We start from the raw sequence: 21,331 nt of genomic DNA, 5'->3' as shown, positions 1-21,331 counted from the left end.
GTGTGATCTACAGTATATCTGATGTATTCTGGAAAAGCTTGAGACTCTCAATTAGGATTTTCTTTTCTGTAGAAAATTTCTGTGACATATTTCCCTCAGGTTTTTCAACTTTTAATCTAAATAACATAGTTTATTTTCATACTTATAATTTAGAAAAATGCAAGCAACCTAAATTTGCAGCATTGTCTTTACAGTCATTAAGTCATGTAATAATAAAAGGAAACATTGACATGGAGCGATGTTCACAGCATATTTTTATTTGGGGAAAAAAAAGAGGTTACAGTTTCAAGGATATAATTCCATTTAGAAATTAAACACGTGCAAACACACCTTTTTAAAATAAATGATAGTGTTCCTCTCTGTACGGTGAGATTATAGTTTTTCGTTTTTGCCTCTTTGCTTTTTATGTACTAAGGAATTTAAAATGAAAATCTATTGCTTTGAAATAGAAAAGGTATAAAAAGGAGGTGTTTCTTAGTGACTGTTTTATACCTGAGTATTATTGGGATTTGTTTAAAGAAAGATGTGTTCTCCAAGTTCAGCCTTCTTTGAATTACCTGTCTCTCATATTTCCATCTAACACATTAGAAAACCCCTTGACTTTACCTTCATAAGATTCTCAAATGATTTCCCTTCTGTTCCATTGCTTCTGCAGGATCCAAGTCATCATCATCTCTCGCTTGGACTATTGCAGAAGGCTCTTAACTGTCTCTTTGCTTCTATCGTGCACTCTGTTCTCTGCACAGTACCCAGAGTGATCCTTTGTTAGGGAAAGTCAGATCATGCCATTGCTTTGCTCATAGTCCGATAGAGGCTTTCAATCTCACTTACAGTAAAGGGCTAAAATCTTCCCATGACTACAGTGTTTTACATGATCTACAAGTCACACCATGTGACTTCTTTGGCTTCATCTGCAGTTCTGCTCCAGCCACATTCTGCTCCAGCCACATTTCATTCATTCCTTCAGTAAATATTTATCAATGTCAACAAATGCCAGGCATCATTTTAAATAGTAGAGCTACAGCAGTGAGGAAATTTCTTGCCATGTGGAGCTTATGCTTGCTTTTTTTTGTTTCTTATATGCACCAGCACATAGTCTTTGTGCTTGCTGTTTCTTTTGCCTGGAAAACTCTTTTCCTGTATGACTTGATTCTTTACTTCCTTCAGAAATGCTAACTTACTAGAAAGGCCTGACCACCCAACACAGGAGAGTAACCTTTGCTTTCCCCTAACGTCCCTAGAATGTAAGCTTCATGAAGATAAGGACCTTGTCTGCCCTGGTTATTTTGATGTTCTAATTGACTGGCACTCTCTTATACATGGAAGATGAAGCTCAATAAATATTTTTTAAAGTATTGAATTAATGAACTAAAGAGATAAGCAATCAAAATCATCTAAGAAAAAATAGTAGTGCCATTTGAAATATTTTTCCCAGTTTGACCTTTTTTTTTTGCCATTCCAAATTTTTAAATATTTATATAATGAAATTTATCTAATTTTTTTCTTTATATTCTAGTCTTAGGGTGTGTTTAGCATTTCAGTCCCAAAGAAGGGCAATGCCAAAGAATGTCCAAACTACTGCACAGTTGTGCTCATTTCACATGCTAGCAGGGTAATGCTCAAAATCCTTCAAGCTAGGCTTCAATAGTATGTGAACCAAGATCTTCCAGATGTACAAGCTAGATATAGAAAAGGCAGAGGAACCAGAGATCAAATTGCCAGTAGTTGTTGGATCATAGAAAAAGCAAGGGAATTCCAGAAGAACATCTATTTCTGCTTCATTGACTATGCTAAAGCCTTTGACTGTGTGGATCACAACAAACTGGAAAATTCTTCAAGAGATGGGAATACCAGACCACCTTACCTGGCTCCTGAGAAACCTGTATTCAGGTCAAGAAGCAACATGAACATGGAACAATGGACTGGTTTCTAAATCGGGAAAGGAGTATGTCAAGGCTGTATATTGTCACCGTGCTTATTTAACTTATATGCAGAGTACTTCAAATGGCAACCCACTCCAGTGTTCTTGCCTGGAGAATCCCAGGGATGGAGGAGCCTGGTGGGCTGCCATCTGTGGGGTCACACAGAGTCGGACATGACTGAAGTGACTTAGCAGCAGCAGCAGCAGCAGAGTACATCATGAGAAATGCTAGGCTGGATGAAGCACAAGCTGGAATCAAGATTGCTGGGAGAAATATTAATAACCTCAGATAGGCAGATGACATCACCCTAATGACAGAAAGTAAAGACGAACTAAAGACCTTCTTGATGAAGGTGAAAGAAGAAAGTGAAAAACCTGGCTTAAAACTCAGCATTCAGAAAGCTAAGATCATGGCATCTGGTCCCATCACTTCATGGCAAATGGATGGTGAAACAGTGGAATCAGCCCATGTTCCTAGGCTCCAAAATCAGTGTGGACAGTGAATGCAGCCATGAAATTAAAAGACGCTTACTCCTTGGAAGAAAAGCTATGACAAACCTTGACAGTGTATTAAACAAGCAGAAATATCACTTTGCTGACAAAGGTCCATCTATTCAGAGCTATGGTTTTTCCAGTAGCCATGTATGGATGTGAGAGTTGGACCATAAGGAAGGCTAGGCACCACAGAATTGATGCTTTTGAACTGTGGTGCTGGAGAAGACTCTTGAGAGTCCTTTGGACAGCAAGGAGAACAAACCAGTCAATCCTAAAAGAAATACTCATTTCCTGAATATTCATTGGAATATTCATTTGAAGGACTGATGCTGAAACTGGAGCTCCAGTACTTTGGCCACTTGATGTGAAGAGCTGACTCATTGGAAAAGATCCTGATGCTGTAAAGATTTAGTGCAGGAGGAGAAGGGGGAGATGGTTGGATGGCATCATTGCCTCAGTAGACATGAGTTTGAGCAAACTCTGGGCGATAGTATAGGAAGGGGTAGCCTGGTGTGTTGCAGTCCGTGGGGTCACAAAGAGTTGGATATGACTGAGCAGCTGAACAATAACAAAAATATTTACTCATGATTTTATTTATTATATGATTTGAATGCTTTCATTTAAGTTACTGATTTATTTGAAATTTATTTTTGTACCTCAATTGTGTATTGAATGATCTTACAGAACTGTTTTACTGTTTGTATTTTTCAGTTGACACTCTGATTTGTCTTAGATATATATTTATATCACAGCTGATAATATTAGTTTTTGTTTTTTTTCCTGGGATTTGTATTATTCTAGTTACTATGGCTGGCTTATAGGTTTTCCCAACATGTAGTCGTTGAAAACAGTTATTTTATCTTGCTAATGGGTTTGTGGGTTGGGAATTCTGGGAGAGCCCATTTAGTAGTTTTTGCATGTGGTTTTTCATGTGCTTTTAGTCAGATTGGACTGGAGTAGCAGTGACCTCAAGGAACACTCAGAGGGCCTCAGAGGTGGCTCATTCATGAGGCTGGCAGTTGATACTGGATCTTGATTTGGTGGGGGGGGGTGCTCAGCTGGGATTGTTGACCACAGTGCCAACTCTTGGCCTGAGCATGGCAGCGTCAGGGTAGTTGAACTTTTTATCTGGCAACTAGCTTCCCCTAGAATGAGAAAGTCTAGGTTGATGTTTCATGGCCTTTTTGACTTTGGAAATCCTTATAGTACTCTGTACTCTATTGATTGAAGCAGTTATAACCCTGCCCAAATTCTAAGGGAGGCAACAAAGACCTCCATCTCTTGATGGAGATCAAAGAGCGTGCATGTTTTTAAAAACATATATGTTTTATTTTGTTGGCTAAGTATACTGACTGTCATTTCTGCAGTAAATCTGAATAGTAGTATAATAGTAAACATCCTTGTCTTACTTTTTACATTAATAGTGATGATTCTTTTATCACCAAACATGACTTTTAGTTTTGAGGTATAGGTTTTAGAAAATCGTCTTAAGGAAGAATTCATGTAGTTCTATTTTTACTAAATTAAAGGAGTAAATCAATAAGGTTATAAAATTTCATCACAATTTCTAGATAGATGTAGTTATATTCTCAATTATAGAGTTTAAGATGATAACATCCAATCATGGTAAATAGCTTGATGGTAAATAGAGTATAAGCAAAATTTCTGCTATTGTCTTGATGATATATATGAAGAAGGATTTTGTGTTTTTATTTTAAGTATGATTCAAAGTACTTTCTTTGGCTATCCTGATTGTTTTAGGTGATTTTGGAATTTACCAAACAACAGAAGGAAGAAGATACAATTCTAGTGTTTAATGTTACTCAGTTAGGAACAGAGGCTACAATGAGAACATTTGATTTAACTGCGGTATCTTATTTAAAGAAAATCAGCTTGGATTACCATGAAATTCAAGGTAATAACCATAAAATAGAAATAATAGACAATAACAGCTTTATTATCATTTTTGAGTATATGAAACACATATTTATTTAGTAATAATTATAATAAATAATAGCTAGAAGTGTTCTAAACGCATCTTATAAATATTAACTCATTTAACCCTTATAACAATGGTATTACCATGAAGGCAATGGTATTATCTCTAGCTTTCACAAGAGGAAATGAAGTTGTAAATTGGTTACATAATTTACCCAAGATCACACTGCTAGGTAGTGGCTGAACCATGATTAAAACCCTAGAAATCAGGCCCTAGGGTTTATATTCTTAACTACTATGATCTTCTGCCTCAGAGAGTCCATATAAATCCCTATTATGTAGGGCGTGTTACTCCCATTTTACAAACAAAGGAAGGTTAAATAGAGATTAAGTGGCTTATTCAAGATTATGCATTTTATGAATAGCAAAACTTAGAATTTATCTCTGGTCTTATAATATTGAAATCCTTGTTCTTTCAATTCAGTAGTGTTTGTATATCAGAAACAGCATCAGGTTATAAAAATTAAAATGATGGGACATAAAATTAATTCTCTCAGTAGCTTTTATGGTTTATTCATTCCAGGGTACATCTTGTGTACTCACTGGATGTTTGAGGAATGAAGGAATGAATCCACAGTAATTTCCTAGGCTATTATTTTCTTTAGAGAAGATTATTTGAATGGAAAATTCTGAGCTATCTCATAAACAGGAGTTATAAGACTGCAAATAATAAAAGATGGATAAAACAGTGGATAAGTCACGTCTCCTTCCCTGGCTTCTGGAGGCAGTGACTGGTATATCTTCATGAGGATATAGAGATATCTGGTAGTACCTGTTAGCAGTTTATTTGAAATACTTTTTTTTTTCTTTTTCTTTAATCCAGGGTCTAAAAAGAAGGCACTTCACTTGATTAGCTCTTCTGACAAACCTGGGTTAGATCTTTTAAAAGTGGAGTACATTAAGGTAAGGGTCATAGAATGTTTATATATTTATTTTAATACTCTCAACTATCCTCTGGGAGGGAAAAGATGAGAGTAGTTTATTAAAGGCTGTTGTTTTGTGTCATAGCTTTAAATCACAGGGATATCTACTGTTTCTCTTTCCGTTTGTACACCTTCTTTCTCTTTCACTCAAGTACAGGACTAGGATTTTACAAAGCCAGACTTCTTGTCTACAAAGATGGAAGCCTGGATGAAATAAATTCTCCTGTCTTTTGGGGGACATTCATCCATCTGCATTCATTGTTTGTGTGGGTGATATTTGGTTGGGTATCCTACATCAGAAGGGATGCAGTCAAATTGGATTTGATTGAGTAGAGAACTGCCAGGGTTTGGAAGTGACTCAAAAGTATGTTACATGAAGAATGCTGGAGGAACTGATGGCATTTAGTTTCATTCAAGATTAGTTGATTTGTTTGATCATTCAGTAACTATTTATTGAATGTCTTTTGTGTCAGATTCTGTTACACATTTGGCATACAGAAAAACATTCTCTATTCTTAAGGAATATGTAGACCAGTAGAGAGATAGGTACACAATAATTAAAATATAATGTGTTTGATTCTTTAATAAGGAAGAACACAAAGCGCTGTGGGAGTGGGGAGGCAGAGATACTGATCTAGCCGGAAGGCTTCTCACAGGAGGTAAAACTTTGACTTTATGTATTCCTGAGGGACAGAACTTGAACCAGTTGGTAATTATGATGGGAGATGGGTTTTTGATTCAGTGTGAAGACCTCATTAAATCAAAATTCTCTAAAGTTTGGAGTTCTAAGAAAATGAGATTTCTTTTCCTGGAGATATCCTAAAATAGACTTCTTGAAGACTTTGTAATGGGATTTAAACATTAGGTAATAGATGGGCTGGGCTTCCCTTGTGATTCCGCTGGTAAAGAATCCTCCTGCAATGTGGGAGACCTTGATTCAATCCCTGGGTTGGGAAGATCGCCTGGAGAAGGGATAGGCTATGCACTATCTTGGGCTTCCCTTGTGGCTCAACTGGTAAAGAATCCACCTGCAATGCGAGATACCTGGGTTCGATCCCTGGGTTGGGAAGATCCCCAGGAGAAGGGAAAGGCTACCCACTCCAGTATTCTGTCCTAGAGAACTCAATGGACTGTATAGACCATAGGGTTGCAAAGAGTCGGACATGACTGAGCGACTTTCACTTTCTTTCACTTTCTAACAGATGGGCTAGACTACCTTGAAACCTTCTAGCCTTCATAGCTTATCCTTCTGATCCCTAGCCATTTCCCAAAAGTGAGTGATGCCATGTTCTCCTCTGTTTAAAGGAAGAGGACAAATTTGTACTCTTACAATAAATAGATTTGGATGTAACTTTAAAATAATGATAATAAAATTAAATATATAATGTATTTAAAAATACAGTTGTAACTGAATATAAATTAATGATTACATGTAAATGGTTTGTTTACTTTGGTCTTAATTCCTTCCTTAGAACTTTTTTTTTTTTTTTTAGGCTGATAAGAATGGACCCAGTTTTCAAACTACCTTTGAAAAAACTGAACAAACATTTAAGGTAAGAAATTCTATCAAAAGACTACATCCTATTTGGAAATAACCTACTCTGGAAGTCTTAAGTATCCTTGGAGGAGCCATTAGAAGTTATAAATTAACCTCATAAATGTCTTTCATACTCTGTATTTATGATTCAGGATAATAATGCTCTTATTTAAATTTACTGTATCACATCCAGATTATTTCTAAAGGAGGGAATGTTGTAGATGAGGGAACTTTAATTGACGAAGAACCAACAGGATTCTGAACAAACCAGACAATATCATTTAATGCAGGGCTCAGAAAGAATGTGAAATACAAGGAGAGATGCTGAGTACTCTGGAGCCACACTAAGGTAGTCAAATAGCGGAAGAAGACGCAAAATGTTGTTTTAGGAAACATTGAAAAGAAAATGAGAGAAATGAGTTTCAGATTATATCTTGGAGACATGGGAAAATCTATTAAATATTGATTCTTCTTTTTAATAATTTTTATGTCCACTTAGTGTTTTGAAGCAATGAAAACAAATTCTTTTGAGTAAAAAGTGAGTTTAAAAAAAAAAATTTCACTTTGGGATTTCCCTGATGGTTCAGTGGTTAAGACTCCATGCTACCTATGCAGGGGGTTGGGTTTGATCCCTGGTCAGGGAGCTAGATATCCTGCACGCTGCAACTAAGACCTGGTAGAGCCAAATAAATTAAAAAACAATCAGTTTGCTTTTAGAAAATCATATATTCTTTAAAGCAGTTTGTGTTCTATTTTAGCTTTTTGGAGTTATTGTTTTTAAAAATATATTTTTTCCTATGAGTTATGTATTCTTTTTTTAATGATAAGATCATAATTGTGGTAGAAGATCAGTGACTGAGTCACTCTTAATTGCATTTTTTATATTTAAATCTCATGCATATCACATTTGAAATAATTTCTTGACATACGGGTAACACATGGTGATTCTGGAGTTTCATGCGCTAACATATATTTTATATAATCATAATAAACAGTCATTGAAGATTTAGAAAAGCCATGTATATGTGGAACATTAGAATGACCATTACTGGCAGATTATATGCTCTGTGATAATTAGGCTTGGGGAGTGGAGTAATTAGGTTACCTTGATCCCCAAAATATATTAAGTGTAATTTATTCTGCATATAGTCCCTATTTAAGGATTGTGGGTTGTAAGTCTTCCTTTCCTCTTTCTTCCTTCCAAGCAGTATAAGGCAGTGGTGCAAACCTAGTTATGAGCCTTTTGCATTCATCATATGGAGACTACTGGTACAGCTGGCCTGGGAAAGTAATTTTCTTTCTAAAATATTTCTAGGTGGCTTTTTCATCTTTAAATTTGTTGCTGCATACACAAGCTCTTCTCTCTTCTATTAACTACCTGACAACCATTATTCCATCAGATGGCCAAAACATGAGTGACACCAAGGACATACAGGTTTCTACTGAAATACAGCAAAAAAATTCACCTCTGCAGAAGGGTATGAAAAATACGGTTTGTTTCTAGTTAGAAAGGGTTGTATAATTGTAGAGCCAAATGGGGACTCTTAGAGACCATCTAGTTAGTCATTTACATGCCATTTCCCCTCCTTTTATTCTTTTCTTCAAATTAAGTCGTACGTGGGTGCCTGATATGTTAGATAAATGTGATTAATACTGTTTTTTTTAATGTCTGTTTTTGTTCTGATTTTGTTGTTGGTGGGCGATGCCTTTACGAAGGTACTAAGGGAAGAAGACCTGTATTGATTTTGAGCTCGTCCTCCTCTCTTAGTGGCTCCTGAATGGGCTCCATCGAAGATTAATTAATCATATCTAACATTTTGCAGATAAGGAAATCAAAACCCACAGACGTGAGGGCCAGGATGCAAGGATATCATTGAATTGGAAAAGAGCCCGGCTTTTGAATCAGAAAGAACTCAGTTCAGATCCTGACTCTGCTACTTAAACTATGGGACCATAGGCACATTATTTAGCTTCCTTGAGTTTCAGTGTCCTTATGTTTATTTAAATGGTTTCTTGCTTTCACATTATAAAAGTAACACCTCACTATTGCAAATGCAAACTACAGAATATATAAAGCAAAAAAGTGTTTGAAATCTTTAAGAACTTGAGAATTCTGTAATTATTTTAAGCAGAACACTTAATATAGGAAAGAAACCTTCATAGAATATGTAATCCTAGAATCCCACTGTGATAGAATTGCTTTGTTTATTTGCAGTGGTTGTATCCTCTAAAGACAGTGATATTATTCACTTCAGGCTGTTTGCCAAATTGAATGCTTTCTGTGTTGTTGTTTGCGATGAGAAGAACAATATTGCTGAAATCAAGATTCAAGGTAAAAGTTCTCATGATCTTAAAAATCATTGAAAAGATAAGGTTTCTTTTGCAATGCTAAAGCAAATACACAAATGGAAGCCTCTGAGCTTTGAAAACTGGCTTATTTTATAACATAATTGGACTGCATACTTTCTTTTTAACTCTTCAAGAGCTGAACCACATATACTGGTGATTTGGACCTTTTTGAGAGTTGTCTCTGGAGAAGGAAATGGCAACCCCCTCCAGTATTCTAGCCTGGAGAATCTCATGGACAGAGGAGCCCGGTGCACTGCAGTCCATGGGGTCACAAAGAGTCAGACACGACTGAGTAACTGAGCACGCACACACAAGTGTCTCAGAGGTGAAAGGAATACTAATGTCAATGTAGGGATGCTCTTGATGAGCTGAGCTAAGTGTCAACCCAGAATTCAGTTTAAAGTCTGTGAATATGCTTTAGCTTGGTACAAATACAAAGCAGCCTTATGAAGAACAAATCCTAAGAGCCCATTATGTTCTTTTAGGCAAAAGTTGCTAAAATGAGTCTAGCTTTTTTCTCTGACTCTGTCTTTACAACCTCACTGTGATCTGGTAAAGGTAAAGAATATGTGTAATACAATTCTTATAGAACTTAAAACCCAGAAAACTAGGCTTTTTCTGTGTTCTTTCTGAACTGGCAGTACATCTACTAATCTGAAGTTGATTCATGAAACTTTTATAGTCTCCATGTAAATGACTGGATATAAGGTATAAAGAATTTACTAAAATTCTAAGATAATCTATTTGCACTAGATGTAGTTTCTTCTAAGGCTGAAAGTTCAAATAATTTTTTAATGAATTTATATGCTTCATTGTTTATAAAACCAAAAATATCTAATATTGCATTTATCAATTGGGAGTTCAGACATTGCTAAATTTATAAAAATATCACCTACAAAATAAAGTTATGCAATAGAAGAAAAATCTTAAGATCTTATTATGGTATCTATAGAAATTAAAATAATATGCTTCTTTTCAGGACTCGATTCTTCCCTTTCTCTTCAGTCAAGAAAGCAGTCACTATTTGCCAGATTGGAAAATATTATTGTCACAGATGTTGATCCTAAGACAGTTCATAAAAATGTAGGTGACAGTAAATCATTAATATTTTTTGGTGAATGAGAGATTTTATTTTAATATATATTTTATTTTTTAAAATGCGAATGAAATATATTTTGATTAAAAAATGTTTCTATAATGATTATAAACACTTTTCAATAGGGATTTTATTTTGTCATTGTCATTGTTCATCCGTATTTCTGCTTTTCAGGCTGTGTCAATAATGGGAAATGAAGTCTTTCATTTTAACTTGGATTTGTATCCAGATGCTACTGAGGGGGATTCCTATACTGACATGTCCAAGGTGGATGGTGTGGTATCACTCAGTGTTGGCTGTATTCAGATTGTCTATCTCCATAAATTCCTCATGTCACTTCTGGTAAAATCACCATTTACATATAGATTTTTTTGACTTAGAAGTACTTAAGCAAGTCTGATAGTTATGATTGCAGTCTTAAAACTTTGAATTTTAGGATGTGCGTTGATTTGATTATTGATGTTATTTATGGATTAATGTAGAGGTCAAAACCTCTCTTTAACAGTTGAAATCATTTAATGACTTTTGTCTAGCATTGCCTACAATGGAATTGTTTTTGCTGGAACACAGTGAATCTAAATTCTCAAGTGTAAAAACTGTTATAATTTCTTTTCTCTGTTTCTCAGCCATATAACTCTATTTATAATTAGCCATTGTCAGGTAGCTCATGCATATGGGTGGATAGTCAGTAATTCTTCCCTAACTTTAGAAAAATAGAACTCAGCTGAAAGTTACTTATTGGGAAAACACACCGCGGAGACAACGGCACCGTGTTCCAGCCAAGGAGGACACTCGGGAGGGTGGACGAAGAGATCCCAGATCCCCTGGTCGACAACGGCTGGGCCGGAAACGGAGTCAGGCAGATAAACGCAGAGGACTGGGATTGTGGGGAGCAGAGGAACTGTGTCAGCTTGGACAGCAGGCTTCTGGTGGCTGATCGAACTGCTGGTATTAGTCGGGGAGTATGTGGAGACTTGTGGCCGTCTCATCTATGCATGCAGGCAGCTGAAAGGCAGTGATCTGGACCTTTTACGTGTCTGGGTGGGAGTGTGGGCAGGGCGGCTGGGGGGCTGGGCCCAGGTGATGTTCCAGTTTCTGAGCCAGGGGTTTTGCTATGGGGCAGGGCTGTTCACCCGTTTTCTTAGGCTTGTGGGTGCTTTGCTGCTCCTGGCTCTGGCCCTTTTGTTGGGCTGTTTACAGTTGGGCTGGCGGTTTCTGGTAGGATTGAATGACCGGCTAGGCTGGAGGGGTAAAGCCACCTGGCTTTTCTCTTGGCTGGCTTCTCCCACCCGGCAGCATTGCCTGATTCTGCTGAGAGAGAGCAGGCCCTGGCAGCAGCTGGTAAGAATAGTTCAGTGGGGTTGGCTGGAGTTATCTTGGGTCAAACAGAGGACCAATAGGCAGGGGAATGCACCTGTAGCTGGTGGTCGTTACTGCCAGCCTGAAGAGGAAGTGGCTCGACTCTTGACCATGGCTGGGGTTCCTGAGGATGAGCTAAACCCTTTTCACGTGTTGGGGGTTGAATCCACAGCATCAGATGTTGAACTGAAGAAGGCCTATAGGCAGCTGGCAGTGATGGTTCATCCTGACAAAAATCATCATCCTCGGGCTGAGGAGGCCTTCAAGGTTTTGCGGGCAGCTTGGGACATTGTCAGCAACCCTGAAAGACGGAAGGAATATGAGATGAAACGAATGGCTGAAAATGAGCTGAGCCGGTCAGTGAATGAGTTTCTGTCCAAGCTGCAAGAAGCAATGAATACTATGATGTGCAGCCGATGCCAGGGAAAGCATAGGAGGTTTGAAATGGACCGGGAACCTAAGAGTGCCAGATACTGTGCTGAGTGTAATAGGCTGCATCCTGCTGAGGAAGGTGACTTTTGGGCAGAGTCAAGCATGTTGGGCTTCAAAATCACCTACTTTGTGCTGATGGATGGAAAGGTGTATGATATCACAGAGTGGGCTGGATGCCAGCACATAAATAAAAAGAAGATGGTGTTAGAAATGATGTGCTTATCCTCCTGTTTGAATTTCTCCTTTTACTTTGTGCCTCCAGAACTTCCTGAACAATTTCCAGACAGCGAAAGAGGCTCTGAGTGCAGCTACTGTTCAGGCTGCAGAAAAGGCCGCCACAAGTGTGAAAGATTTTGCCCAGAGGAGCTTTCGTGTTTCCATCAATATTGATTTGAAAGCACCAGTTATAGTCATCCCACAGTCTTCCATTTCCACCAATGCAGTAGTGGTTGATCTTGGGTTAATCAGAGTTCAGAATCAGTTCAGTCTGGTATCTGGTGAAAACTACCCAGACCCTCCAGTGATTGATAGAATGGACGTGCAACTAACAGAACTGAAGCTTTCTAGGTAATGCTCTTTCAATAACTATGTATTCAAGTGTTATTTAATATTGTCTGTGAAGTTTTATGACTGTTGAAATTCACACTCAACATACTTCTGTTGCACAGAACAGTATCTTAAATCAGTTATTTTAAAATTTGTTAAATTTTTTGGCTGTGTTGGGTCCTAGTTGCGTCATGTGGGTTCTTTGTTGCATCATGCGGGATTTTCTTTGGAGTGCGTAGGCTCTCTGTTTACGGTGCGTGGGCTTAGTTGCTCCAAGGCATGTGGGATCCTAGTTCCCTGACCAGGGATTGACCCATGTCCCATTGCATGGGTTCATGCAGTGAATCTGCATTCTTTTTTTTTTTTAAATAAATTTATTTATTTTAATTGAAGGTTAATTACTTTACAATATTGTATTGGTTTTGCCATACATCAGCATGAATCCACCACAGGTATACACGTGTTCCCCATCCTGAACCCCCCTCCCTCCTCCCTCCCCCTACCATCCCTCTGGGTCGTCCCAGTGCACCAGTCCCAAGCATCCAGTATCCTGCATTGAACCTGGACTGGCGATTCGTTTCATATATGATATTATACATGTTTGAATGCCATTCTCCCAAATCATCCCACCCTCTCCCTCTCCCACAGAGTCCAAAAGACTGTTCTATACATCGTGTCTCTTTTGCTGTCTCGCATACAGGGTTATCATTACCATCTTTATAAATTCCATATATATGCGTTAGTATACTGTATTGGTGTTTTTCTTTCTGGCTTACTTCACTCTGTATAATCGGCTCCAGTTTCACCCACCTCATTAGAACTGATTCAAATGTATTCTTTTTAATGGCTGAGTAATACTCCGTTGTGTATATGTACCACAGCTTTCTTATCCATTCATCTGCTGATGGACATCTAGGTTGCTTCCATGTCCTGGCTATTATAAACAGTGCTGCAATGAACTTTGGGGTACACGTGTCTCTTTCAATTCTGGTTTCCTTGGTGTGTATGCCCAGCAGTGGGATTGCTGGGTCATAAGGCAGTTCTATTTCCAGTTTTTTAAGGAATCTCCACACTGTTCTCCATAGTGGTTGTATTAGTTTGCATTCCTACCAACAGTGTAAGAGGGTTCCCTTTTCTCCATACCCTCTCCAGCATTTATTGCTTATAGACTTTTGGATTGCAGCCATTCTGACTGGCGTGAAATGGTACCTCATTGTGGTTTTGATTTGCATTTCTCTGATAATGAGTGATGTTGAGCATCTTTTCATGTGTTTGTTAGCCATCTGTATGTCTTCTTTGGAGAAATGTCTATTTAGTTCTTTGGCCCATTTTTTGATTAGGTTGTTTATTTTTCTGGAATTGAGCTGTAGGAGTTGCTTTTATATTTTTGAGATTAACTCTTTGTCAGTTGCTTCATTTGCTGTTATTTTCTCCCATTCTGAAGGCTGTCTTTTCACCTTGCTTATAGTTTCTTTGTTGTGCAGAAGCTTTTAAGTTTAATTCTTAACCACTGGACCACGAGGGAAGTCCTTTAAATCAACTTTTTATTTTGAAAAATCTCAAGCTTGCAGACAAATTGCAAAAATAGTCCTGTGAGTTCACATATAATCCTTCACCTGGATTCACCAATTGTTTGCCTTTGCTTTACTTCTGTATATATACTTAATATTTTAAATTAAAAATTTTATTTTTATTGAGATATAATTGATAGATTATGTTAGTTTCAGATATGCAGCATAGCAATTGGATATTTGTATGTCTTGCAAAATGGTCGCCACAGTAAGTCTAGTTAACATTTGTTAACACACATATTTGATAAATTTTTTGTTGTTATTATGAGAACTTTCAAGATCTACTCTTAGCAACTTTCAAATATATGATATAGTAATATTAACTATAGTCACCATCCTATACGTTATGTCCCCAAGGTTTATTTCATAACTGGAAGTTAAAACATTTTTTGCTAAACTATTTGAGAATAGATATCTTTTCCTTTGCCTCTATATTTTTTAGCATGTGTCTCCTAAGAGCAAGGACTTTAATCCTTTTACATAATCACCACAGTTACCAAATTCTGGAAATTTAACATTGGTGTAATATGTTATCCAATATGGGTTCAACAGGGCTTCCCCGCTGTCTCAGTGGTAAGGAATCCACCTGCCATGCAGGAGTTGCCGGTTTAATCCCTGGGTCAGGAAGATTCCCTGGAGGAGGGCATGACAGCCCACTCCAGTATTCTTGCCTGGGAAATCCCAGGGCAAGAGCACATAGCATATGCAGTCAATATTCAGATTTTACCAGTGGGTCCAAGAATTTCCCCTTTAGTCCATGGTAACGTGGCATTAAATTGTATTTTGTACTAGTGAGGGGGATTTCTGTACTGATAGACATTTATTCTGTAATAGTTCTTTAGCCTTCTTTGTTTTTCATGATGATGACAGTTTTGAAGAGTATAGTCTAGTTGTTTCATGGAACGAGTCTCAGTTTTGTCTGAGTGATTCCTCATAATTTAATTGAACTTATACATTTTTGGCAGGAATGCTGTGTAACTTATGGTGTATCTCTTGGGCTGACACCAGAGGACGTTTGAAAGTGTGTTCATTCATTTTAAAATCATTTTCTATCCCATCCAAGGATATTTAATGATCTTGAGTAAAAAAGGAATGATTATAAGACATGTCAAGAAAAGAATCCTGGTGAAGAGCTTTATAAACTTAGAGCTTGCTTTTCAAATGCTGTTTTTTCCTCTAATCTCTGTACCAGCATATGTATGAGTCCTTGAACAACTGTATAGATAATTCCTCCATATTGTCAGTGATATCAGTTTCTTTTTAAAAATTATTGTCATCTATCTTCTGTTTAAAGAAAACAGTTTTTTTAAAGGCTAATTGTATATCATATACAGTTGAGCCTTGAACAACATGGGTTTGAACTGCATGATTCTGCTTATAAGCAGATTTTTTTCCAGTGGTAAATCATGCAGTATTAACAGTCTATGGTTGTTTGGAGCCATAGTTATGGAGGGACTGCATATATGGAGGAACCAAAATATGGAGGGCAAAGTATGTTACATGATTGTGTGGAGGGTTGTCACCACTAGCGCCCCCCACCCCCCGCCCCGTGTTGTTCACAGGTCAGCTGTATTTTAATTGTTCATGCTGGTGCATTGTAGATTAAATTAACTATAAATCAAATTTGGGCTTCCCTGGTGGCTCAGAGGTTAAAGCGTCTGCCTGCAATGCAGGAGACCTGGGTTTGATCCCTGGGTTGGGAAGATCCCCTGGAGAAGGAAATGGCAACCCACTCCAGTATTCTTGCCTGGAGAATCCCATGGACAGAGGAGCCTGGTGGGTTTAGAAAACACTAAAACAGCATTGTGTTTCAGATCAGCATTTAGAGCAACAACTTTGGACTTCCTGTTTTTTTTCAATGATATATTGCATTTACCCCTATGTTTATGCATATATATCAATTATATTTCCCATAAGGACAGTGATCCAGCCAGGAATCTCCCATCCTGATATTCAGCTGTTGCACCCAATTAACTTGGAGTTTTTTGTAAATCGGAATCTAGCCGCATCTTGGTACCACAAGGTGCCTGTTGTGGAAATTAAAGGACATCTTGAGTCAATGAATGTGAGTATATGAGTAGAAAAAACCTTGTTATTGAAAGCTGAGACTCTGAAGATTTTCTCATTATAAATCCAAATGAAATGTGGTCTTTTTTTTTAACTGATGTAAGAAAAATTTCGGTGTGATATTGTCCAACAGTATTTTCAGTGTTTTTAGTAGAATTTAATCTTTAGTTAAGTGTTCTTTAGCTTTTAAATTTGTTATGTACACATTAGCAGAGATCTACTTGTAAATTATTAGTATCAGTATATTATAATTCTATTTCTTCTCTATTATATATACAACCTTTTATTTTAGGGATATCTAAGTACCCATAAGATAATTATAGCATTGAATGAACCCTATATTTTATAGATGGCCTTTCTATTACATTGAAATTGTTATTGTTTAAAAAAATAGCACTTCATAGTAGCACTTATGTTCCAAAATTAATTTCTTTAAAAAAAAAAGGTGATCTGATTTCTTTAGTCATTATTAACTTTCACTGAGAATCATATTAAGTAGATGAAACTAATACTGACTCATAAATCATACTGTTTTTCTCAGACACTGTCTTCACTTTGAAAATGAGATTTTAACATGAAATAAGTAGTGAAATACTTGAGTGTATAGTGATTATATAATTCTTTAGTCAGCATTAAGATTATTCGGTCCTTAGTATTTTGTTACTAAGGATTTATTTTCTGTATTAGAATTATTTCATTAAAAATGAAATTATCTTTTCTTGGAACATTGTATTTCACAGGTTAATCTAAATCAAGAAGATCTTAATCTTTTATTTAGAATACTAGCAGAAAATCTTGGTGAGGCTCCTGAAGATATGAATAAAGTAAAACCAAGAATACAAGAGACAGGTAAGAGGCTGACAATAGATGGTATAGTATAAGTTATTTACAATTTATTAGGGGAGATAGACAATAAAAATGAAGTAAATGAATACATATTTACAACTGTGATTTGTATTACCAAGAAAATAAATAAGATACTATTGAATAAAATGACAGTTTGCTTTTAAGTTAAGCAAACTCTCAGTTATTTCTAAGTTGCATGAGTTAGGAGGAGGCCAGAAAGAAGGGTTTCAGGTCAGTGGTGAATTCCTGGAATAAATTTTGAATATGCACATATAGGAAAGAAAAAAATGTAAGTTGACTCTGTAGCTATCTATGCTATGTAGTATACTCGATCTGACTTTAAAATAAGATTTAGTAGTAATATACCTGGGGCTTCCCTGGAGGCTCAGTGGTAAAGAATCCTCCTGACAACGCAGGAGACTTAGGTTTGGTCCCTGGGTCGGGAAGATCCCCTGGAGAAGGAAATGGCAACCCACTCCAGTATTCTTGCCTGGAAAATCCCATGGACAGAGGAACCTCATAGGCTGTAGTCCATGGGGTCACAAAGAGATAACTGAGCATGCACACACTAGTAATATAGGTGTAAAAACTGAGGTGGTTGGTAAATTACCACTAAACGAAGATACTGAAAAAATTGTACTACAATATAAATGCAAGAGAATTTAAATTATTAGATACAGTGGCCCTTTCACTTGAGGCAGAGTAACTACCAGACCTATTTTCTAAGCTGTTTATGTATGTATATACTCATAGCCTAAAGGAGGGCATGGTAACCCACTCCAATATTCATGCTTGGAGAATCCCGTGGACAGAGGAGCCTGACAGGCTACAGTTCATGGGGGTGCAAAGAGTAGGACACAACTGACATGACTTAGCAGCATGTGCACGTACATAGTGTATCTTGGTGTTCACTCCATATCTGTATATATGCTATGTACAGACCTAACTCATTCTTTTTAATGGATGCTTGGTATTAAATTCTGTTGAAGTATCATATAATTTATAAAGTCCCTATTAATGGACATGTCAGGCTTATTTCAGTCTTTCATTTAAATTATGTTGCATTAATTATTCTAGTGCATACACTTTTAGAAGTACATGTTTATCTGTTGGGAAAATACCAGGACTAATGGATAAAAGAGTATTTCAGTTCAGTTCAGTTAAGTCGCTCAGTCGTGTCCAACTCTTTGCGACCCCATGAATCACAGCACGCCAGGCCTCCCTGTCCATCACCAACTCCTGGAGTTTACTGAAACTCATGTGCTTCGAGTTGGTGATGCCATCCAGTCATCTCATCCTCTGTCGTCCCCTTCTCCTCCTGCCCCCAATCTCTCCCAGCATCAGAGTCTTTTCCAATGAGTCAACTCTTCGCATGAGGTGGCCAAAGTACTGGAGTTTCAGCTTCAGCATCAGTCCTTCCAATGAACACCCAGGACTGATCTCCTTTAGGATGGACTGGTTGGATCTTCTTGCAGTCCAAGGGACTCTCAAGAGTCTTCTCCAACACGATAGTTCAAAAAGCTTCAATTCTTCGGCGCTCAACTTTCTTCACCATCCAACTTTCACATCCATACATGACCACTGGAAAAACCATAGCCTTGACTAGACGGACCTTTTTTGGCAATGTCTCTGCTTCTAGGTTGGTTATAACTTTCCTTCCAAGGAGTAGGCATCTTTTAATTTCATGGCTGCAATCACCATCTGCAGTGATTATGGAGCCCCCCAAAATAAAGTCTGACAGTGTTTCCCCATTTATTTCCCATGAAGTGATGGGACCAGATGCCATGATCTTCGTTTTCTGAATGTTGAGCTTTAAGCCAACTTTTTCACTCTCCTCTTTCACTTTCATCAAGAGGCTTTTCAGTTCCTCTTCACTTTCTGCCATAAGGGTGGTGTCATCTGCATATCTGAGGTTATTGATTTAGTTTTTGTTAAAATAATAATTTAATTAGTACATGTAATTTAATTTCACTTATTGTTTTGACAGTTGAACCTCATAGAACTTATACGCAAAATGAGTATGAGTGCTTTGTACTCCCATCAGGTTGTTTTTCTGTGCCTTCTCTAACACAGCATATTATCAGATTTAAAAAATTTTTGCCAATTTGCTGAGTGAAAAATGGTATATCACTGTATTTTTTTTCTATTTTAAAGTTTAAAAAAAATTTTTTTTTTACCTAAAACTAATACAATATTTTTAAATTCTAATTGGAGGATAGTTACTTTACAATATTGTGATGGTTACTGCCATACATCAGCATGAATTGGCCATAGGAATACATGTGTCCCCTCCCTTGTGCACCCCTCCCACCTTCCTTCCCACCCTGTCCCCTCCAGGTTGTCACAGAGCTCCAACTCTGGGCTTGGGTTCAATAATTTAAGTCAGTTGTATCTCAAAAACAACAACAACAACAAACACACACAATGAAAAAACTACAGGGGGTGTCTTTTTTTTTTTTACAGTATGTTAATACATATAGTAAAATGTACAATTCAGTGAGCTTATTTATATGTGGCTACACTGGTACAATCACCGTAAATAAGATATAAAACATTTCCAGCACTGCACCCTAGAGCCCTCCCTATGCTCTTTCCTGGTCAGTACCAAACTCCCACCCTCCCCTAAGATCTATCTGGAATTTACTGCCATTCTAGTTTGTAATACCATAGATAGAGTATTTTTCCCTCTTTTTAAATTTCATATAAGTGAAATCACACAAAAATTACTCTTTCTTTTTTGGCTTCTTTCATTCAACAGTTTGTTTGTGGGATTCATCTGTTGGAATATCTAGCACTAGTTTGTTCCTTTTATTCCTGTTTCCAGTTTTTGACTATGAAAGTTATCACACAATCTTTTGGTACAGTTATATTACTTTTTTTGTTTTGAACATACAACTAAGGGTAGAATTACTGGCTTATATGTTAGCTTACATTTAGCTTCAGGAACTTGTGCCAGGTTATCCTGATCAGTTTTCCAAGTGGTTGAATCAGTTTACTTTGCTACCAGCTAGGTATGAGAGTTGCAATTTTTTCACATTCTCACTAGGAAGGCCATTGTCAGTCTTTGGTTTTTATTTATTCCTTGGTAACTAATGAAATTGAGGATCTTTTCCTATGCTTATTGGTTATTTGGATATTCTCTTTTCCGACATGATCATTCAAGTCTTCTCAGCCTTTTGACTAAGATCAAGTGTAGTATGGGGGCTTCCTAGGTACTCAGTGGTGAAGAATCCACCTGCCATTGCAGGAGACGAACGAGATGCAGGTTCGATCCCTGGGTCGGGATGATCCTCTGGAGAAGAAAATGGCAAACCCACTCCAGAATTGTTGCCTGGAAAATTCTATGGACAGGGGAGCCTGGCAGGCTACAGTCCATGGGGTTGCAAAGAGTGAAATACGACTGAACGACTACACACACATTCAAGTCTATTGACCATTTTTATTGGGTGTGGTCTTTTTTTCTCATTGGTGTATGGGAATTATTTATTTATTCTGGATAGGGGCCCTTTGCTGGTTATGTTTGCTATATGTATACATGTTAGTATATGTGTAGAAATGTCTTCTGTCTATCTGTGGTTTACATTTTCACTCTTAATGGGCCTTCTATTTAATAGAATTAGTTACTTTTAATGAACTCTAATACATATTTTTTAAATGATGAGGGCTTTTAATTTTATATTTAAGAAATCTTTGCCTATTCTAGAAATTGTTTTCTAAAAGCAAAATATTTGCTAGAATTATTTCCCCTGGATCATATTATGCCTGAAACAGTGCTAAATAAGGTGATAGTTAAGAAACCTTGCCCTGTGTATTGTTTTCTCAAAGGTAGTAATTAACAGCAGTGGTTTTCCACATGGAAAACACTAAGCAAGGTACTGAGTCTGTTGGGACCTCAGTTTGCTCATTTGGGAAGTGAGAACAATGAAGTTTTTACCTCAAAGTATTGTTATGAGACTTAACTGTGCTAGTCCACGCACATCTGTTAGCATAGCATCCTACACAGAGGTAAGTACTTAGCAAGTGATAGCTGTTACCAGTGTTGTGTGTTACAGTTTGGAAAGCAAATTTTGTTGTGTTTCAGGGTATGAATTTCAGGACAACAAGCCCATAGGTTTTACTTTTGGTTCTTGGTATGGCATAAGAAGCTTCAGCTTTCCCCTGCTTTTTTTTCTTGTCAAACCTTCATTCTTG

The 21,331-nt window shown here is 37.3% G+C and overlaps 2 protein-coding genes across 5 annotated transcripts in view; both read left to right on the top strand.

Moving 5' to 3' along the window:
* The window catches only part of VPS13C (vacuolar protein sorting 13 homolog C), a 181,658-nt gene that overhangs the window by 75,765 nt on the left and 84,562 nt on the right, over nucleotides 1–21,331 (top strand). For all 4 annotated transcript variants that reach the window (XM_040226663.1, XM_040226662.1, XM_040226665.1 and 1 more), the window contains 10 exons: nucleotides 4,178–4,331; nucleotides 5,238–5,317; nucleotides 6,831–6,890; nucleotides 8,190–8,352; nucleotides 9,090–9,206; nucleotides 10,203–10,306; nucleotides 10,494–10,661; nucleotides 12,373–12,677; nucleotides 16,145–16,292; nucleotides 17,035–17,143. In XM_040226663.1, the coding sequence (XP_040082597.1) occupies nucleotides 4,178–4,331; nucleotides 5,238–5,317; nucleotides 6,831–6,890; nucleotides 8,190–8,352; nucleotides 9,090–9,206; nucleotides 10,203–10,306; nucleotides 10,494–10,661; nucleotides 12,373–12,677; nucleotides 16,145–16,292; nucleotides 17,035–17,143 (1,408 nt within the window). The remainder of the gene's footprint in view (nucleotides 1–4,177; nucleotides 4,332–5,237; nucleotides 5,318–6,830; nucleotides 6,891–8,189; nucleotides 8,353–9,089; nucleotides 9,207–10,202; nucleotides 10,307–10,493; nucleotides 10,662–12,372; nucleotides 12,678–16,144; nucleotides 16,293–17,034; nucleotides 17,144–21,331) is intronic.
* Nucleotides 10,864–12,326, top strand: LOC120853582 (dnaJ homolog subfamily C member 14-like; the record flags this gene model as incomplete). The annotated part of the gene is given in 3 exon segments (XM_040227544.1): nucleotides 10,864–10,908; nucleotides 11,029–11,236; nucleotides 11,239–12,326. Coding segments are annotated over 3 exon segments (1,341 nt in total), but the record flags the coding sequence as incomplete, so codon positions are not given.

The sequence above is a fragment of the Oryx dammah genome, unplaced genomic scaffold (assembly GCF_014754425.2).
Source record: "Oryx dammah isolate SB20612 unplaced genomic scaffold, SCBI_Odam_1.1 HiC_scaffold_26, whole genome shotgun sequence".
In the NCBI taxonomy this organism is placed as follows: domain Eukaryota; kingdom Metazoa; phylum Chordata; class Mammalia; order Artiodactyla; family Bovidae; genus Oryx; species Oryx dammah.
This window is presented reverse-complemented; position numbering and strand designations above follow the sequence as displayed.